Source organism: Onychomys torridus, chromosome 4 (genome assembly GCF_903995425.1).
Source record: "Onychomys torridus chromosome 4, mOncTor1.1, whole genome shotgun sequence".
NCBI classification, from domain to species: domain Eukaryota; kingdom Metazoa; phylum Chordata; class Mammalia; order Rodentia; family Cricetidae; genus Onychomys; species Onychomys torridus.
Genome location: NC_050446.1, coordinates 120,993,067 through 121,010,187, shown reverse-complemented (window position 1 = coordinate 121,010,187; position 17,121 = coordinate 120,993,067). Strand labels below are relative to the sequence as shown.

General features: G+C 42.1%; 1 protein-coding gene across 1 annotated transcript in view; it reads left to right on the top strand.

Annotated features, from left to right (window-relative positions):
* Nucleotides 1-1,354: 1,354 nt before the first annotated feature.
* Nucleotides 1,355-17,121, top strand: part of Top1 (DNA topoisomerase I) — a 97,405-nt gene continuing 81,638 nt past the window's right edge. Inside the window, exons 1-2 of the mRNA XM_036183793.1 lie at nt 1,355-1,738; nt 2,059-2,083. Coding sequence (XP_036039686.1) covers nt 1,706-1,738; nt 2,059-2,083 — 58 coding nt within the window. The 5' untranslated portion in view covers nt 1,355-1,705. The remainder of the gene's footprint in view (nt 1,739-2,058; nt 2,084-17,121) is intronic.

Below are 17,121 nucleotides of genomic sequence, written 5' to 3'. Positions count from 1 at the left end.
TGTGCACGCATGTGTATGTGTGTGTGTGTGTGTGTGTGTGTGTGTGACTTCTAGGTAATATTTGGATTGAGTTTTTTTATATTTTTATTTTTTGAGACAGGGTTTCTCTGTGTAGCTTTGACACCTTTTCCTGGAACTCACTCTGTAGCCCAGGCTGGCCTCGAACTCAGAGATCCGCCTGCCTCTGCCTCCTAAGTGCTGGGATTAAAGGTGTGCGCCACAACTGCCCAGCTGGGCTTTTTTTTTTTTTTTTTTTTTTTTTTTTTTTTTTTTTTGTTCTTTTTCCCCAGACAGGGTTTCTCTGCGTAGTTTTGGTGCCTGTACTGGAGCTCACTCTGTAGACCAGGCTGGCTTCAAACTCACAGAAATCTGCCTGGCTCTGCCTCCCGAGTGCTGGGATTAAAGGCATGCGCCACTGCTGTCCGGCTGGGTTGAGTTTTGAAGCATTCACAAGAATTAACCCCAAGGGTTTTATCACTCAATGCGTTTATGAACATTTTTCGAATTTATATTTTGCAGTATTGGAGACTGAGCCAGGGTGATGAGTTCAGCCTGGGATGTGCTTGTGAGGCATCCAAGTGTTGGTTACTTGTGATTCAGTCACTTATCCCTAAGACAGCTTGATAGGAGTAGGCGGTCCACACCTAGGACCGTCAGGAATCTGGGGAAGCCTTACAATATGGTGCTCCCTAAAAGATAGCTCTCCCTTTACCTCTCTCCCAATAGTGTGCTCGGGGTACAACCCTGGATAGAACCGGGACCCATTTACCTGAAGGTCCAATTCTCTCTGGTCTGGAACATCAGCCCTCTCACATCTGCGTAATTCCTGGCTCACAGTAGATGCTCAATATATATTTGTAGAATGAATGAATGCAGCTGGCCCTTGTGACACAGGAATATATGTATGAGTCTGTAAACTGGAGCTAAGCTTGATTGAAAAAGTTAAAATAATTTTAAAAAATGGGTGTGAAGTAACCCAGAAGTCTGAGATCTGGACAATGGCTGGGAGGAGATTCCGGCAATACGCCTTAAGGATGGTGGTAAACTGAAATCCCCTGCAGCCAAGGTATTCACAGATCGAGCTTCTCTGGCTCCAGAGATGCGGAAGCTGGAGACTCGGTCCCTGCCTGGTCCAGCTGGGTCCCGCCGCGGCCTTTAAAGGCCTACCACGTGGCCGCGCCGGTGTCCCGGGTCCAAAGGCGGTGCCCGCGCTGCGCCTGCGCACTGCTCAGAGCCAGTGTACCGCCTCCGAGAACGCGAGCCGGCAGCTAGGCAGAGAGGGTGGGCGTGGTCGAACCATATGCAAATGAAGGGGGCGGAACCCGCAGAGCAAAACCGGCTCTACACCCCACCCCCCCGGACCTCTAAGAGACCCGCCGCAGCCTTCAGCCCCTTTCCACGAGCTCTGACGTCGCCGACGTCCCATTTAAAAGCGGCCGCGCAGGCGCAGTGAGGGGAAATGCGAACTTAGGCTGTTACACAACTGCTGGGGGTCTGTTCTCGTCGCCCGCCCGCCCGCCCGCCTGCCCGGCAGTCTGTCAGCGTCGCCGCCTCCTCAGCTGCCCCGGGAGTCTCGGTGCCGTGGCTGCTGTCGCCGTCTGCTCGTGCCTCTCGGGAACTCCGTCCGCCTGCTCAGGCCGCCCCGACCGTCCGCGTCTCTCCCCCGCGCTGCCTCTGAGCCTTCAGCGTTCGCCCGCCGGCCGACATGAGTGGGGACCATCTCCACAACGACTCTCAGGTGCGACCCGCGGGCCCCCGCCTCGCCGCCGGCCTCCCCGCTCAGCCCAGCTCAGCCCCGGCTCCGGCCGCGCCGCGTTGACAGGCCCGAGTCTGCGGTGAAGGGCGGCCGGCTGTAGCCGCTTGGACGGCCGGGCCCCGGGCGGAGCCGTCAAGTTTGAGTTCAGGGGGGATGGCAGCCCTGGGGAGGGCCGTTCGCGGGGCTCCGGGCTCCGGGTTCCGGGGCGCCGGGTGGGCCCGGCCCCCGGCCGCGCGCTCTCGCCCGCCGCCCCGGGGCTTCATGTGCCGGTTGTTATATCTTCCCTCCTTTTCTTTCCTCAGATTGAAGCGGATTTCCGATTGAATGGTGAGTGTGCCCCCCTCCCCGCCCCGAGTGTCCCCTCACGCCGCCGGCCGCCTCCCCCGCGCCGGGCCGGAGCCGGGCAGAGGACAGACATGGCGTCCCAGAGACTAAGTCCCGGCTCCTCGCTCACCGGCCCCATTGTTCCCATCGGGCCGCCTCTAGACCCCCTTTCCCGGGGTCCCAGCACCCCCAGGTCTCGGCCTTACCCAGAGGGGGCAACGGAGACCCCGCGTCGCTTGTCGCGGGGTCTCGGGCGGCCTTCCTCCGCCGGGATTCTTCCCGGGAAAGTCGCCTTGTCGACGGTCGGGACTTAGTCTCTGCGCCATTTTCTTTTTCATCTCTGCTCTCCTTTCTGTGCCTGTGTCTTTCTCTCCCTCCCTCGGCTCCTTGAGCCGTCCAGAAAGAGCTTTCTGCAGAGCAGAGCCATATAAATCACGGACCTCACCCGAGAGGGAAGGCTTGGAGACTGAATTATCCTTTTTTCCTAAATAGAACTTTATTTTGGAAGTTATTCGCTTTCTGCTTGACGTTTGCTTGCTTTTTTTCTGCTTCCAGAATGAAAGGCTCCCTTAGGCAGCTGTTGGGTTTTGTGTTTTTTCGTCTCTCTCTTTTTTTTTTTTTTTTTAATTTAAATGGTGAGATGTTTACAGTAGCAATTACAAAAAACTAAAGCCACCTTTTGTGGAGTTCTTTGTATTTTGGGATTGTTTTCCCAAGTTGTGTTCTTTGCAAATATTCCTCCCTTTAAAAAGTTTTCAAGTTGTCTCTGTGTCACCTAGTGTGAGTGATGGACTTGAGGTTATTGATTTTCCTTAAAAAATTAAAAGTATTAGTGACTAGAACTTTGTGGCTAGGGTTCCCAAGGCAAATTTTTTAAGAAAAAAGATTTTATTTATTGAAACAAAGAGTGGCCAGCCCTCACTCCTGTTTTCCTGTTCATTCTTCTCCAAACCTGCTGTATCTCAGGAATCAAGAGTTAACTAGCTTTCCCCACATCCTCATGTTTTGAGCCCTTTTCAGTCATTTGTTTTTAAAATATTTCCACTAAAGCTACCCAGGGAAGAATGTGTTGGTGGGTGTCTCCCTCCCACCACCCCAGTAAGAAGTTCACAGTTATGGGCTTTCCAGTAATCCCATTGTAGTATACTGGAAATTCCCACTGATTGGGTTGGTATATAATCATGTTTGAGTTTGGGTTCTGGGGAACTTTAGTGAGAGAAGCTGTTGAGTAGGTTTTCTGGTGCAGCAGTCCATACCTTAATTTTATATTTCTAAAAAGAGATGGCACCAAGTCAGGAGAGAATCTAAGTCAAGCATAGCTTTTCTTGAGCTCTTTATATATGCCATGCTTAGTGCTAGAATTGAACCTGTGACCACATCTCTGTCTTGCTCTCAACTCAGCCTATTGGGGAGTCATAATTAGTTAATTACAAGGTAGGTGTTGGAGCATATGTGTACCCAAAATGCTTTGGGAGCATAAAGGACTTAATTTTATCTGGGGGTGGGGAAATTTCTCAGAAGTGACTGGGCAGGGTGTTGTACAAGACGAGGTGCGAAGAATTGTCAGGGGTTGGATTGTTTCTTGGGTGTATTTGTTCATCCTATCAAGCTTTTAAAAGAGGGAGATAGACCTCTTGAATTTAGAAAACCATCTAGCATATCGATATGCTTCTTTGGAAGTGGGCAAAGAATGTGGTAGGTGTGGATGTAAGAAGTGGTTTTAAGCTCTCTGAAGGAAGGTAAGAATTTAATAATAAAGTTTTTGCTTTTTAATTTGGTCTGGTAGGTGATGTATTTAGTGATGAAACAAACTTGAGCCTTTTTCCTCTTAAGTTTGACTTCCATAATTCTCTTCTAAATAATAGGAAGGAGTTATTTAATATGTGCATGATTATGGACTGGGTATGTTATCCTTGTATTTTTATAGAGAGTGACTTAAACTGCCTCTGTTAACTTTTAGGATATAGTCACATTTTCCTATGATACTTTTATTGAGCACTTAACTGCAGGCTTGTACCTCAACTCTTCCTTGGCTCATCTAATTTATTCTTTGGAAGGGCCCTTAGGAGTTAGGTACTGTTACCTCCATACAGTAGGGATGGTACTGGTATGAAGAAATGAAGTTTCCTGTTTTGATAGAGTAGATCAAGTTGGGAGGGTGGTAATCAATGGCACACCATTTACTTCTTACCAAAATCTTGAAAAGCACTTTTGTGTACCTACCACCCTAAAGTTCTGACGCTGTAGTGATTAGCTTTGTGGGTATTGTCTACATGTAGTTTCACTAACTGTTTGCTCTATCAAGTAATACATCGTTAACTAGTGATTGAGCAAGTAAATATGAAAGTTTTATACCCTGGCTTCTTAATTGATCTTTATAGTGAGGATATTTACTTAAATATGATTTTAAGTGATCCTGAACCATCTTAAGATTAGCTGCAAGTTCACAAAGTAAAACCACATATCCCTTATTTTGCTTGCCTGAGTCCTGTAAGATATAAAAGATTTTTCCCCTGCTGTGGAGCTCATTCTTTACAGTACTTAAAAATTACAGCCTTTTGTGTGAAATTTAGAACATTCTGGGCCATACTCAACTGCTGTGAAAATGTTATTTGTGTAGTATATCTGTATTTAAGATATTAACAAGCTAGGAGTTTCAGGAACACAGCCCATACGTCATACTTCCCTTTCACCTGAATGAAAAGGATTCCCTTTGTCAGTAGCACTAACCATAGTGAGGCTGAGTCATTATTACAGTACTGCACAGGATGCCTAGCTGTACCAATGATAACATTAGCTTAAGGTGCTGGTAATCCTTTTCTGTTTCAAAGGCTGGAAGTTACTGCCTATCTTACTGGAGTTATGGAGCTCTTTTCTCTCTCTGCATCAAAGTAGAATACTGGACTCCATCATATTTCATCTGACAGCATGTGTTGATTCTGGGTAGGCTTAGTGGGTTTAATTTGGATGAGGGGAATTGTTTTTGATCCTAATAGTTGTGCTTTTGTGCTTGCTGTCTGTTGGGTATGAGTTGAGGTAGGCAATGAGAAAGCTCATGATGTGGCTCTGAAATTGTCATGTTTTAAAGCTGAAAACTGGTGGTCTTTCTAAATGAAATATGGAAACCTTTAGACTCAGTCTGGACACATTAAAGTATTAGATTCCAGTGGAGTATTTAATTTTACACTGCAGCCATACTCTTTGATAGACCTTTTTTGAAATTAGCAAGCTGCTACTATCTTGGAGCATATCAGGTCTCACAAATTTCAGCCTGGGTATTTCTAGTAAAACAAGAAAATTCTGGAGTTACTAAAGAAATCAGAAAGACACAAACTGGGTAATATTTCTAACCCTTTAACTTCTACTTTTCTTTGGTAAGTAGATAGTGTAAAATGGAAAATAACCCAAAGTTCCCCAAATTTTATGTAAACGAATAGCACAGAGGTGGGAAAGTCATGTCTTTCCTGCTAGCATAAAAATCATGGATTTTTGAAAGTTTGAAAGATACTGATTTATTCTGGGTATAGTGAAGTAATAGCTATTTGTGTGTGAGTGGCAGGGATTTTTATAGTTAACCTGTTTTAAGGTTTATATGCCAAAATTAGGCTGTAAGATTTTTTTGTTTTTGGTGTGTGTGGCATGGAAAAGTTTTTAAAAAGACTGCTTTTTCAATCTGTAAATATGTTAGAAAAGCTGTATATTAATTACAGGAACAGTTGTCTTCTGTTGATTGTGGTATGGGAAATGATTTTGTTCTTTCTGAATGTATGTCATTTTAGGAGACCACATTATTCTGAAATTGTATTATTCTTACAGGTTGGGCATGAGTGCATAATGTACTTTACAGTTTTCAATAACTTTTGTCATTTATTAGATGCAAAGTAAAACCAACTTTCTTCAAACCCAGTCATTTCTCCAGAAGTGTGTTGTGTGAGAGATTGCATCTTTCTCCTATGAAACTATGTTGGACTCTTAATTTAAAGGTTCTAGGTTCACTTTGAAATGAATTCCAAGTGTAATTACTTTGAATGCAGGTGTAATTTACCTTGACTGCAAATGCTGGCAGAGTGTATTTGGTGTCAAACCCAGAGGTGGTTTGTTTTTGTTGTTTTCTAAACAAAACAAAAACAACTTGAAGGAAATATTTGACATTTAAAAGTGGGAGTCCTTGAGTGAAATCCAGTGTTCTGTGGTTTAAATTATTTGATTATACATTGATTACTTTTAATCTACTAATTTTGCAAAATAAAGGCATTTGTGCAAACAATTGAGAAGTTACTTAAGATGTTGAATTTAGGATAGAACTTGCAAACTTAGTCAATGGAGTATTATGTTTAAGGGACGATTTCATAGTAAGGGGAGTGGGGGCAGGGGAGGTCCGTCTCTATTTTCGTTCTTTGTAAATCTGAAGTTTGAGAAGTACCTTTCTATTCTGTGGCTTCAGACCAATAGTTGAAACAGGGACTCTTAAAACTGAAGCCATCAGTTTGGAAGAATTGGCTTTTTTTCAGACTCTACTCTTCCGCTTGGCTATCTAGGTGCTGGCAGTGTGCAGTGCTGATAGTGTGGGCCTGGGCACTTTAGAAGGGAGTGAAGAAGGGTGGAGGGCAGTACAGTGGCCAAGGCTTGATTAGGAAAGAAAATGTTTAAAGCAGAAACCCATGTGCTGGGTGGTGGTGGCACACATCTTTAGTCCCAGCACTCAGGAGGCAGAGACAGGCGATCACTGTGAGTTCAAGGCCAGCCTGGTCTACAGAGTGAGTTCCAGGACAGCCAGAGCTGTTACACAGAGAAATTCTATCTCGGGGGAAAGGGGGGGAAAAAAGGGCAGAAACCCATATATAATATAGTATTTTGGTAGTCTTAAAGGAAATGTCTCATAGTTTGCTGAAATGGCAAGTAGGTATTATTTAATATATCTGTTGCATATGTTTAAGAAATATCTTAAATACAAGTAATACTTCTGGGGTGCATACAGATTTATAATACCATTGACAAGGACTACCCATATCAAAATGTGTGTTAACTGTATGTTACATAACATCTCAAAATTTCGGTAAAGAAGCAACTTTAGTTTTTATTTCATTTTATTTCATATTTCATCTTTAATTTGTTATCTTGTTTTTTAGTTACATTTACTTTCCTACCATCTTCACCTCTATGTACCATCCTTGAGATTTTCTGAAACACATAGTATTTTTTTATATGCATCTCTACCAGAATACTAATCCCCATTTTATTTTATTTTGTTGTTGTTATGTGCTCCTCCCATTTTAAATCAACATTTTTTTGCTTGTTTCTGTGGATTGAAGTGACCAGAGATTAATCTAGATAAATACAAAGAATGGTATTACAGGACAGCTTCCAAAGCAACAGAGAAACCCTGTCTCAAAAAACCAAAAAAAAAAAAAGTGTTAAAGCAGTGTTACCCCTCTTGTTATATAGATAGAACAAACTTAAGAGACACTTTGGAATTCTAATAGCTTCCTAGTTTTTTCTTTGTGTGTTTGCTTGCACACGTGGTGTGTGTGTGTGTGTATGTGTGTACAGCTTACAGCCATACTGACATCTAGTCAGAGGACAGTTGGCCAGAGTTAGTTCTCTTCTTCTATCATGTGGGCTCAGGTTGTCGTAAGGCTTGGCTGAACAGGCCCTTACCTGCTGAGTCATTTCACAGGCTCCAGGTTGGTCTATTAGTGGTCGGTCTGTCTAGAGATAGTGTCTTTCTACAAGCCCTGGTTGCTCTGGAACTCACTATGTAGATCAGGCTGGCCTCAAACTCAGAGAGATCCACCTGCCTCAGCCTCCCAAGTGCTGAGATTAAAGGTGTGCATCACCAAGCCCAGCTAGGTTTCCTAACTAGCCAAGCCTTGGTCCCAATATTCTTTATATTGTTTCTTGTTGCACTACCCAGTTTTCTTGTTTCTAGATGTTGTGGTGTTTTGTTTTGAGATGTAGCCTTACTCAATGTGTAGTCCAGGCTGGCCTTGAACCAGTGTTCCACCACACTTGAACTACAGTAGACCAATACATCTTTTTGAAAGTTAATAAATGTTCATATTTTAACCTTGCTACCATTTCTGAATGCCCAGTGATAAACTTTTATAGACATGTTACTGGCAGGAGACAGATCTAGCAGGTTTATATCAATTGCTTAAGACCTTTTAATTTAGCCAAGTGGTGGTGGCACACACTTTTAATCCCAGCACTTGGGGAGGCAGAGGCAGGCAGATCTCCTGGTCTACAGACCAAGTTCCAGGACAGCCAGGGCTACACAGAGAAAGCCTGTTTCAAAAAACAAACAAACAAAAACTAAGTTTACCCATCTCTTTATGATATCTCCTATTTTTCTTTGTAGTTGGTAGTTGAGCTCTTGATTAGTAACAGAAGTAGAAGTAGAAGGAGGGGAACTAATTAAGAGTTCTTACCAAAACATTTTTTATTAAATCTGAACTGAGTGGGAGTAGTAGAGATTATGTAGGTTTATGGAGAACTGGAGGTCAGGAAGAAAACTTTTTATACTTTTTCCATTCTCACCTCCCCATTTTGATAACATTGCCTTGGTGCAGATTCTAGAAACTCAGGTTGTGGTCAGTAAGCTTCCTCTTACAGAGATCACAGCCTAGACCCCATGCACCTGGACTATTAGATATGTAAGAGATTCTTTGGTATTAAGGCTGGAACCAGACTGGTAGTGGAGGGTTGGTGGTGAAGAGGGAGCTGCCATAAAAAGAATTTAGAGAATTCAGAAAAAAATCTAGGTAAGTCCTTGTTCTCACTCTGAAACTTGTCCTGTCCCCTGTTTTTCTCAGCTAAACATTTTCTGTTTCATAAACTATTACGGATTATGTAAGAATGTGAAGGTTCTCTCTCTCCACTTTGTAATATTTAAACTTCAGTGAGATTGCATGTATTCTAAAATGGATCTTTATTTTCTTTTTTGTTTTTGTTTGAGATAGTCTTACTATATAGACCAGGCTGCCTCTTCCTTCTGAGTGCTGTGATTAAAGGTATGTGCCACCATGCCTCAGTAGATCTTTATTGCCCTAGTAGATCTTTATCTATGTTAGATTTGTAGTAGTGCTGGTATTGGGATTATTGTTCACTGGTATTTCCTATTAATGTTTTAAATCTTCCTGACAGTTACACAATAAATTTGTGGCTTATAACTAGAGTTGGTTATGTCTTTTCCTTGTCTTAATTGAGCTTCCTGTTCTGTGTTCAGCTTCCCATTTTTAAAAGGAGTCACTCACTGTAAAATAAAAGAGTCTCCATATCTATGTTTGAACTAAATAGGACCCAAGTATATACTGTGTTCCTACTTTCCTTCCTTTTAAACACATTTTACTTTTATTTTTATTTATTTATTTATTTCAAGGCAGGGTTTCTCTGTGTAGCTTTGTGCCTTTCCTGGAACTCACTTGGTAGCCCAGGCTGGCCTCAAACTCACAGAGATCTGCCTGGCTCTGCCTCCCGAGTGCTGGGATTAAAGGCATGTGCCATCACCATTATGTATATATCTGTGTGTCTGTGTGTGTGCGCAGATGCTATGGAAGTCAGAAGTGCAGATGGCCATGGAAATCAGAAGCATTGGGTTCTCCCTTGAGCTGGTGAGCCACCTGATGGTGGGTGCCAGGACTCAAATTTAGGTCCTTTCCTCTGTAAAAGCATTCTGCTTTTAACAACTGATTGTCTCTCCAGCCCCCTCCTCTTCCCACTTTTCTAAGAATAAGTTTAAGGCCTAATTAATTTCTTAGAGCAATTCTGAAGACAGGCTTAAAAATGAAGACCATCTATAGATGTGACTAATTTCCCAGCCTTTTGCTAGAACTATGAGTTTTCAATTAAAGATGCCCAGATTTTGGATACATTTAATAAATGAAAGGCCAGATTAATTGTTTTTTTTTTTTTTTAACTGTGAAAGTTAACATGCTTTATCAGCATGTTTTTTCAAAGGCCATTATTTCTCCCCCAAAACATTTTTAAATTCAAAGACTGAAAGCATCTGAGAATTATTTAATCTTTACTCCATGTCTTCCTCAAAGTTGCCAACTCAGCCTCCTGTGAAATAGTGATTTGGGAAAATAAGAGTATCTTAAGTAAGCAAGCTCAGGCCTGTATTTGAGCTTCTCAGAAGTTGAGGCAAGAGGATCATAAAGTGAGTTCCGTGCCATCCTCAGCAATTTAGTGAAACCTTGCCTTAAAATATAAATGAAGCCAGGCGGTGATGTCACACACCTTTAATCCCAGCACTTGGGAGGCAGAGGCAGGCGGATCTCTGTGAGTTCGAGGCCAGCCTGGGCTACAGAGTGAGTTCCAGGGAAGGCTCCAAAGCTGCACAGAAGAAGCTCTCTCAAAAAAACATAAATAAATAAAAAAATAAAAGAAAGCAGGCAGTGGTGCTTCCAAACAAGGCTGCAGCCACCACAGACCAAAGCCCAGAATCCAGGACAGAGCTCTTGGCACCGTGAATCAAGCTTGTCAGCATTGCTGTCCTGCTTGCAGTCTTGGTGGTATGCTGAGGGCAAAAGGTGCCTCTGCTTGGTCTTACAAAACCTCTGTCTGGTCTGTTAAAAGAAGAATACAAGCTTGCTGATCCAGTATGAGTTCAGCCTGACCCTGGAGATAAGGTCTCTAATTGCACTGTAGGGGTTCCCAAACACATATACTACTTCCAGACCAGTTTAACTGACAAGCACGTCAAAGTCTTCTAAGCCACTTTTACCCACAAGGATGAGGGCAGCTCTACATGCAAACTCCACCTCTTGCCAGCCTCCTGTGGTCTTTAGTCAGAATACCTCTGTGCTCAGAGACATGGCCACATTCCTCAGATTAAGCCTGATGGCTTAGACTACCACATGGTAGTGGTGGCTATTGCTTTCTCACTCTGCCAGATTTCATTTCTCTTGTGACTAGTTGAGTCTGGAAATACAGAAAGCCTCAAGGCCCAATGTAGAGGCTCTGTTCATTCACTCCCTTTAGCTGTTCATAGACTTAGGAGAGAAACAGAGACCCTGTCTTTCAGAAGATACTCCTGTACCATATGCCATAGCCATTTCACCCACCCTGCCACTTTGCTCCCTGCACACTATTGGCTGGTTTTGTCATCTTCATTCCAGAATTGCTTCTGTCTATCAAAAGACTGTCAATATAGCTCAGCGTAGAGCACTTGCCTAGCTAGTATGTGCAAGCCTCCAGGTGGTTTAGTCTCCAGAACTGCAAAAATAAAAAACAACCCCTAAATTAAAGCTTATATTAAAGAATTTGGTAGCAAAGTACTTGTTAATAGTTGTATGAGAAGATAGGTATTTTTGAGATAGTGGGAAAAAATTACATAGTCTAGAAATGTCCACAGTGGCTCATAAGTCTAGTTAATGCTGAATATTGAATTGTCTTGAATTTGTTTTTTTTTAATTTTTTATTATTTTTTATTTTTCAAGACAAGATTTCTCTTTGTAGCTTTTGCGCCTTTCCTGGGACTCACTTGGTAGCCCAGGCTGGCCTGGAACTCACAGAGATCCGCCTGCCTCTGCCTCCCGAGTGCTGGGATTAAAGGTGTGCGCCACCACCGCCCGGCTTGAATTTGTTATTTTAAAAATACTACTCAAAGGAAATAAAAGTCATTTAGGAGTACTTCACTAGTGTCCATTAGATTAAACCTAATAGATCTTAGAGATCATTGATCAGGAAGACCATCACAATAGGCTCAGACTGCAAAATTAATATTCAATTGAAGGTATAGTAACTAGAGATTATAGAATAGTTCTAATTTTAAGAAATCCTTAAAGCCTTCAGAAGGTTTGTCATGGAAAAATGGTTCTTAAAGTGTATGGGAAAAACTAGGAAGATGAATCTTAATGCTGTATGGCTGTATTGACCTCAGTATAGGAAAATGTACAGTAGAGTTGTATTGAAAGCCTATGCCACTTTTTCTTGCATCAGTTTTTTTCTGATGCATAAGGTAAATAGGCTTTTACCCACTGCTGAGTATAGATGCAGAGTTTTTTAAAAAAAATTTAGAACATTATTCTTATTTTTATTTGTTTTTCATTTTTATTTATTTATTTTTCTATTATCAGCTTGATACAACATAAATTTTTATCCTAGTAGTGAAATGCTTCATTGAGGCTTGCCCAGTAATTGAGTAAAACCAAAACTTGTAAGCCACAGTCATCTAGGGTCCCTCCTACTATGTAGCCTCCCTGGTTCTGTGGGCTGCAGTCTGATTGTTCTTTGCTTTATATTTAGTATCCACTCATTAGTGAGTACATACCATGTTTGTCCTTCTGGGTTTGGGTTACCTCACTCAGGATGATATTTTCTAGTTACATCCATTTGTCTGCACATTTCATGCTGTCATTGTTTTTCTCTGCTGAGTAGTACTCCATTGTGTATATATACCACATTTTCTTAATCCATTCTTCAGTTGATGGGCATCTAGGTTGTCTCCAGGTTTTGGCTATTATGAATAGTGCTGCTATGAACATAGTTGAGCATGTATCTTTGTGGTGTGATTGAACAGTCCTTGGGTATATGCCCAAGAGTGGTATGGCTGGGTCTTGAGGTAGATCGATTCCCAATTTTCTGAGAAACCGCCATATTGATTTTCATAGTGGTTGTACAAGTTTGCATTCCCACCAACAGTGGAGGAGTGTTCCCTTTGCTCTGAGATGCAGAGAGTTTAAGGGAACTGAAATTTGAGTTCTTGAGCATTTGCTCCACAGCTAGATCTTTGAACTATGAATTGTAGGTGAAGATAATATTTTATCTTCAGATAGGAGTGCTTGGTAGAGATACATGGTCCTAGTCCTACTCCTTCCTGGAAGTTGATTCTGTATTATACCATACTGAAAATCAGTGTTAGTGTGTCTTCAAGAATCCTGCATGGTCCTCATTAGTGCCTGTGGCCCATAAATAGAAGTGGAGGTTTCTGTTAGGCCCTCACTATCTTAAAATTGGCGAGGATGTGTATTTTGCTTCATTAGCTTAAGATACTCTGTTAGTCAAGCTACAAGGCTTACACAAGGGTGTGTGCATATGTGTATATGATTTCAAAGCTGACCGCTTTGTAAAAGATAACCAATGTGGGAGAGAGGAGGCAAGTCTCATTTCTGAGAGACCACTCCCTCTTTTCAGTGGTTATTAGTTGCCTATAGTCCAAGGAAATTTTTTTTTTAAGACAAGAACATTGTTTTTCAATGTACATTTATAAAAGCTTAATGCCAACTCCATTCTGGTTTAAGTAAATAGCTATACCAGTTGTGGTGTGTGCTTATAATGACCAATACATGAAGACGGAGGAAGGAAAATCAGGAGTTCAAGGTTCCTTGGCTACATAGTTTGAGGCAAACCTTGGCTTTATGATGCCCTGCTTTAAAAAAAAAAAAAAATTCTTTCATTGAGGATTTACCTAAATATTAGAGATAATTAACTGCCTTTACTGTGTTTTACCAGAATCCTGCTCTTTCTGTTTCCATGTTTAATAAGCCATTTAATATTGAGGTCATCTTTTTTGGATGGGGTGATTGACTAGAGCTCAGAGAACTAGAGCTTGTTTTATTTAAAAAAAAAAAAAATAGTATTTTTACTTCCCATTTCTCTCTGTCTGTCCATGCCACATGTGTGCCCTCTGAATAGGAGGATGTGCGATCCCTTAGAGCTGATATTACTGAAGGTGGATTCTGGGAACCAAACTTGGGTACTCTGGAATAGCAGCAAATGCTGTTGCTGATGAGCCATCTCTCTAGCCCTCTGGTGGTTTAGGGGAGGGCTTTAAGTAAACAGTAGAATACTGAAGATCCAGTCTTTAGAGGTCATTAAATTAGTTGGGGTCTTCAGCTAGTAATGGTGTTGATTTTAAGTGAAGAACATGACTAGAACTAATGGTGTTGATTTAAGTGAAGAACATGACTAGAACAGTGATAGTTGTTGGAGTATGGTTTTCTGCCTGATCAGCAGCATTAGCATTGTCTAAGAACTTGTTGGAAATAGATTTCATCATGGACCTTGCCTAGACCTACAGCATTCCAGTCCGAGCTTTTAAGCAGAATTCCAGGTGATCTGATGCATACTGAAGTTTCAGAGCCAGTGGAATAGAACAAGATTTGAAGTTCAACTTTGTTTAACCTCATACTTTTAGGAAGAATGAAAGATGTTCACAGTCCACATCATCAGTCAAAGAGAGACTCTGGACTTCAGATATTCTCTCTCTCTTTCTCTCTCTCTCTCTCTCTCTCTCTCTCTCTCTCTCTCTCTCTCTCTCTCGGAGCTCAGGACTGAACCAAGGGCTTTGGGCTTGCTAGGCAAGTGGTCTACCACTGAGCTAAAACCCCAACCCCAGATTTTTGGGGCACGGGGGGTGGGGGTTGAGACAGGGTTTCTCTGTGTAGCTTTGTGCCTTTCCTGGAATTCACTCTGTAGACCAGGATGGCCTGGAACTCACAGAGATCCGCCTGCCTCTGCCTCCCGAGTGCTGGGATTAAAGATGTGCGCCACCACCGCCCGGCTAAATTCCAAGTTGTATAAAATAATACTAATGTCTATAGCCCCAGCATTTGGGAGGCATAATCAGGAGGATTGCCACTTTGAGCCAACCTGGGCCACATAGCAAAACCTGTCTCCAACAAAAATAAAAAAACCAAAAAAAAAACACAAGAAATAAACAACTAGGCCTGGTACTAATATATCACCCATATCAAATTGTTGACAAGAATAAGATAAGTTGTCTGATTGTCATGATCTTCTTATTAAGTTCTGTAATTCTGGCATTTATACAAAGCCTAAACTAGTTTTGTAGTACTTAGTTCCATGGCTGGGGCTCATTACTTGTGCAGTGTTTGTGCTTCCTTATTGTGATACTGAATAATTACAACTCACTAGTGGTCCAGAGAATGGCCTGAACGTTTCCACAGTCATTCATAATACTTCAAAGAAAGGCCTCTTGGTGGGTACAGCAGTGGGATAAATGAAGAAACACATTAACAACCTGATACCTTTTTGGCCACACAAACTGAATTTGGGGCCATTTGAAGCCCCTGACTGTTGGAATCAAAGGCAGTTTAGACTGACCTGTGTGATATAGGTAGATTAGAAGTTATCTCTATTACGCACTCATTAATAGCTTAGTTAATGGAAGTGAAAGAGGACAAGCCTGCAGGAATGGGCTTACCCTAAATTGGCAGGCCTGAGAAGGTACAAGTTCAAATTAGACAAGTCTACCTCCTAGGAAAAGGAGAAGCATTTGTAGTGCAGGGATGTCCATGTGAAAATGAATCATACTACAGAGACTTACATGGATATAAGAGTAAAACATTTTATTTTACTATTATTGTTATTTTTGTTTGTTTTTTGTTTTTTTGAGATAGAGTTTCTCTGTATAGCTTTGGAGCCTGTCCTGGAACTCACTCTGTAGACCAGGCTGGCCTCGAACTCAACAGAGATCCACCTGCCTCTGCCTCCCGAGTGCTGGGATGACAGGTGTGCGCCGCCACCGCCTGGCAAGAGTAAAACATTTTAACTTTAAGTATTAATTCTTTTTTTTAAAAAAAGATTTATTTATTTATTATGTATATAGTGTTCTGCCTGCATGTATGTCTGCAGGCCAGAAGAGGGCACCAGATCTCATTACAGGTAGTTGTGAGCCACCATGTGGTTGCTGGGAATTGAAGTCAGGACCTGTGGAAGAACAGCCAGTGCTCTTAACCTCTTAGCCATCTCTCCAGCTCCTAAGTATTATTCTTTTTTTTTGGAGCTGAGGATCGAACCTAGGGCCTTGCGCTTGCTAGGCAAGTGCTCTACCACTGAGCTAAAACCCCAACCCCCTAAGTATTATTCTTAAAAGAGAAAGATGAGCCGGGAGTTGGTGGTGCACATCTTTAATCCCAGCACTTGGGAGGCAGAGGCAGGCTGATCTCTGGGAGTTCGAGGCCAGTCTGGGCTACAGAGTAAGTTCCAGGAAAGGAAAGGCGCAAAGCTACACAGAGAAACCCTGTCTCGAAGGAAAAAAAAAAAACAAAAAAACAAAACAGAGAGAGAGAGAGAGAGAGAGAGAGAGAGAGAGATGAGTTAGTAAAAATGGAACTCATTTGCCTTGTTCCTGAAGTAGACTAATATTTCAGTTGAATATCCTCTGCAGATTTAGGCTTTGACTTTCCAGGTACATTGTGCAGAAATAGTCTACTTTGTGATGACCCACTTGTGTAGAGCGTGCCATGCCGGAAAATGCTTCAGCTTCAACAGATAGGTCAGAATGCTAGGTAGGGAGTCAGGACAAGGAATTTCTCAATTGCTACTATACAGAAGAGGTGACACAGTAGAATGTTTTGATCCCAAGTTTCTAGATTAGTAAAATCATATTCTCTGCTGTCAGTGTGGTAGTTGTTCGTCATATCAGGCTTTTAGTAGGGAAGGAAGTACACCCCCAAATTTACCCCCCTGAGGGAGAGTATGGTGTTCTGAAATAATCTTTTTGTACACTGTGAAGATATGTTTTGCCAAGACACCTTCTGATTGTTTTAATAAAGAGCTGAATGGCCAATAGCTAGGCAGGAAGAAGTTAGGTGGGCTGAGAGAGAGAAAGAGGAAATGAATCTCAGCGTGAGAGAGATGCCAGAGGACACGGAGCGGAAACAGGAGGTGCAAGATGGAAGAGAGGTAAAAAGCCACGAGACAAAAGGTAGATTAATACAAATGGGTTAATTTAAGTTATAGGAGCTAGTAGGACAAGCCTAAGCTTTAGGCAGAGCTTTCATAATTAATAATAAATCTGTGTCTTTTTTTTTTTTTTTTTTTTTAATGAGCTGGTGGCCCAAAGAAAAATCTGTTACAGTAGGCTATGCCCCTTAGAACCATATGGTAGGTATTCTTGAGGGGTCTTTGCTGATCAGCTGAAATGAGAGACCCTTCCTTAGGGTCCTAGTTTGTCACAGTGATGTGAGGGGTGGTTTTCCTAAGGGGATTTCTTACTTCTCACCATATATCAGTCTGTCTACTACCACAGGTCTCTTCAGTCCCTTGTCATTAGTCAGATTCTCTACTTCCCC